We start from the raw sequence: 4,186 nt of genomic DNA, 5'->3' as shown, positions 1-4,186 counted from the left end.
ATTTTAGTTTAGGTAAAAACCAGGTAAATATTTGAACTGGTGCTTTGGGGGCTTTCTGATATATAGCAATATATAAATCCCTGTTATCCTATTAGACATGTTCTTGACATCAAGTTTCTTGCAGGAATACCTAGAGGCTGTGTGGAGGTTTTATTTCTGCTTATGCTCATAACTGGTTAACACAAACTGGGTACTGACTTCAAATACAGTCATAAAAGCTATCTGAATGAAGGTTGTATGTTCTCCCTGATTCCCCCAAAAATCATTCTGGCGGATAACACATCTTCCACCAAGAGGAGACCCTGTGTGTTCCTGTTAATCCCACTGCTGTCATTGGCTGCTGGGGCTTTTATAGCCTCTCTGCTCCCAATCAGAGGTGCCTGTTATAGCGTCTGCTCGGCTGACCTGTGTTAGAGTGTTTTTGTGAATTTTCCTGTTGCTGACCTACACTTATTTTCTGATTACCCATTTGAATTGTAACTGAACCAACCTCGGCTCCCGGCCTATCTCCAGACACCATGTCTTTGCGCACTAAGTCCTGGGGGCAACCGAGTGCTGGGAGACACAACCAGTCTCCCAAGGTTGAGCGGGGGCTGGTATAGGCGAAGACTGCGGCATAGATTGGGGGATTTGTGCCTGGGGAATACCAACAAAGATCCGGGCCTTACACACTATACACAATGACAACACAACTGATACTCCTAACTTACCACAAGTATACACTGTACAGCAATGTCCCTCTGGTATGTCACCAATAGCTTCATAGCATTTTAGTTTAGGTAAAAACCAGGTAAATATTTGAACTGGTGCTTTGGGGGCTTTCTGATATATAGCAATATATAAATCCCTGTTATCCTATTAGCCATGCTTCTTGACATCAAGTTTCTTGCAGGAATACCTAGAGGCTGTGTAGAGGTTTTATATCTGCTTATGCTTATTACTGGTTAACACAAACTGGGTACTGACTTCAAATACAGTCATAAAAGCTAACTAAATGAAGGTTGTATGTTCTCCCTGCTTCCCCCAAAAATCATTTTGTCAGATTACACATCTTCCAAGAGGAGACCCTGTGTGTTAGGAGGTTCCTTCGAGGGTGTAAGTACCCAGACGATACCTCACCGCAGGAGGGCGTGCGCAGCCTATTCCCCCTATTCCCTCCGGCAGCTGCGCTCATGGTAGCACTGGGGTTGCAGGATCAGTACCATGTAGGTTGCAGTATCGCTGTGGCGGAGGTTTCCCTCAGCATTCTCTGCACTGAGGCTGCACAGCTGACTGAGGCTGCACAGCTGAAGTGAATTGAGTTGTGTGCAGCTGATTGCTGAGTAGTTCCCGTAATCCCAGGCTGTCATTGGCTGCTGGAGCTTTATAGCCTCTCTTCTCCCAATCAGAGGTGGCTGGTATAGCGTCTGCTGGGCTGACCTGTGTGTTGGAGTGTTTTTGTGAATTTTCCTGTTGCTGACCTACGTTTGTTTTCTGATTACCCATTTGAATTCTGCCTGGACCGACCGCTGCTTGTGACCCCGACTCTGTTTTTGCCTCACCCCTTGTACTGCGCTGGATGGAGTGGTTTCCTGTGTTCTGACCTTGGCTAGTTTTTGGATTCCTATCTTCTTACTCCGCATTTGTGGCTCTGTACTTTGCATAGAGTGGGCGCTGGGTCGGCTGCAGGCCTATCTCCAGACACCATCCTTTGCAGACCAAGTCCTGGGGGCAATGCAGTGCTGGGAGACACAACCAGTCTCCCGAGGCTGAGCGGGGGCTGCTACAAGCGAAGACTGAGGCATAGATTGGGGGATTTGTGTCTGGGGAATACCAACAAAGATCCAGGCCTTACACTGTGGTAATTATACACAATGACAACACAACTGATACTCCTAACTTACCACAAGTATACACTGTACAGCAATGTCCCTCTGGTATGTCACCAATAGCTTCATAGCCAAGATCACAGATAGGAGGAGTTGTTGAGCATTTGTTGGGATCACATTCTGTAAACAAAAAAAAAGGGATCAGAACTGCAACTGAATGGGAGATAGGAGATATATTTGTAGATAGTATATAAAATATTAGTAATATTAGAAGTCTAGTTATGGTTGAATGGCGACTCAATGAAAATTGAATATACATTACAGTCACCACAATGCACAGATCCATTTTCAAATGTGTGGTTTTAGAGAACCTTTAGCAGTCAGTCTTGGACTGGACAATCCCCACCTCATAGGTAGTGATCACACTAATACAGGTACTGCAGCTTTTAGATTCTGATGTTGAAGATAGTAGAATCAGTGAATGCAAGTTTGACCCTATATTCATCTTTCACCATCATCATCATCTACATTCTAGTCTGTGAGTTAGTTTCTCTCTAAATGCCATAAAAAGAGTTAGCTTTATTTTGACTGTACATTTTGCTTTAGGTGTACATCCATGTCTAAAAGCAAACATTGTCCAAAGAAATCCAAAAAGGTGAAGGTGTCTGTAAAGGTTCTCATTTGTTCAAGTCATAGTATAGGTAGCAGTTAGGTACGTTGAGTTGGACTTATTCTATGGTGTTGCAGTTATTTTGGAGCTTATAAAAGCTTTTTATTCAGTTCTAATAGGTGCCAGCAACATACCCCAGCATGTATAGCCACAAAGGTAACTCATTAGAATTGATTTTCCTCTCTGCAAAAAAAGGGTTGCAGTTTTCTAATATTTTTTTATTATATTGGTGTTCTTACTTGTTCATTTAGGACAAGGTGGAATTTAAACTATTATTTTTTTTTGCGTGGAATATTATCTGGCTTTTAAATTCCACATTTGTATTCAAAGAGACCTAACGCACAGTAGACATGTTAATGTGTATTAAACCAAATAGTTGTACGTGGTGGCTAGGGTGGGAAAGTTAGTCATTGGAATTTGGAACTGTGTACTGAGTAGACCTTTGTCAGCCTTTGTGAACACAGCCTCATAGTAACAATGAAACTAGATAAGCAGCACTTACTGCACACAGATTCATTGCAGCAGGGGTCCAAGGGATTGATCTGGATATCAGCATAGAAACCATCCAGATCACACTTAATGGGCTTCACCTTGGAACACTGGCGTTTCTGACAAGTGATGCCACTGCCACCTTCTCTGCAGACGCAGTTCTGGCAGTTAGACTGGAACTCTTCTCCAAACTGTGCAGAAAAACTTTGTTAGTAACTTTCTAGGGTTACAATACCTTACGATTTGAAACAATTTTGGAGGATTTAATTTGTGGAGGATTTAATTTAAAAGAGGTGATTATGTTGTCCCACACTGGATTACAGAAAAGTAGGAAGTACGAGAATGGTACAGGTAGTTTTTGACCAGTATTATGCAAGTTGTGTAAGCTTTAACGTTGATATAAAAAATAAAGTACATAAAATTGGATTTAAACTTGGACATACCTCTCGTGGTATCCTGTCAGGTCCAACACATCCTGAAAAAGACATGACGTTAGATTTATGGCCATGATACCTTCTGTGACCACCATGCAACAAAAGTAGTGTGATAAAGGCAAGTAATATTTATTTTAGGGACAGGTTTAGCATAGGAAATGCCATGTATAATTTCTGCCCACCATCATGGGAGACATTTCCCCCTACGTTGGTGTCCACCATCATTGGTCAAGTTTACCCTATATTCCATACTACTTAGTTCTTGACTTTTTGAGTTTATTGCCCCCTCTTTTCTTAAAAAAATGAAACAAGTGCAGAGAATGCACATGTAAATATGTTGCTTTTATTAACAAATCTGATTCTAGCTTGTATTTAACCGCTGCCAGTTATTAAATGAAAGCATCTAATTGGCTTTAAAAGGCAAAACTTCCACTTTTTTCTAGTTTTTACACAATAATACAATAGGTAAAATCATATATCCTAAAAATAGTTGTTTGGAATTGTTTGGAATTCAGATTCCCAGTGACAGAACATTAATACTTACCACAGGTAGATACACAAACATCCATAGCAGGGCTGAATGACATTGAACCCGCAGGGCAGAAACATCCTTCAGCCACACGCTTATCGTTTTCTATTAATAAATCTTCTTCTAGACTGGAAGATAATGGGTATTAGGATTATATTTAGAGTTCCATGAAACATTTTGAAATTACCATTGCATTTTCATGATCACAGTAGCTCTGAGGTCCACAGATCCCCAATACCCTTCTCTAACCCAAATA

General features: G+C 41.3%; 1 protein-coding gene across 1 annotated transcript in view; it reads right to left on the bottom strand.

The window, feature by feature from the left end:
* LOC140337712 (mucin-5B-like) overlaps positions 1–4,186 on the bottom strand; it is a gene marked incomplete in the record, with an annotated part of 52,491 nt that overhangs the window by 4,888 nt on the left and 43,417 nt on the right. The window contains 4 exon segments of the mRNA XM_072421514.1: positions 1,884–1,988; positions 2,981–3,158; positions 3,411–3,442; positions 3,946–4,058. Of these exon segments, the coding sequence (XP_072277615.1) occupies positions 1,884–1,988; positions 2,981–3,158; positions 3,411–3,442; positions 3,946–4,058 (428 nt within the window).

The sequence above is a fragment of the Pyxicephalus adspersus genome, chromosome 9 (assembly GCF_032062135.1).
Source record: "Pyxicephalus adspersus chromosome 9, UCB_Pads_2.0, whole genome shotgun sequence".
Lineage (NCBI taxonomy): Eukaryota > Metazoa > Chordata > Amphibia > Anura > Pyxicephalidae > Pyxicephalus > Pyxicephalus adspersus.
Note: the sequence above shows the minus strand (reverse complement) of the source record. Positions and strands in the feature narration are given on the sequence as shown.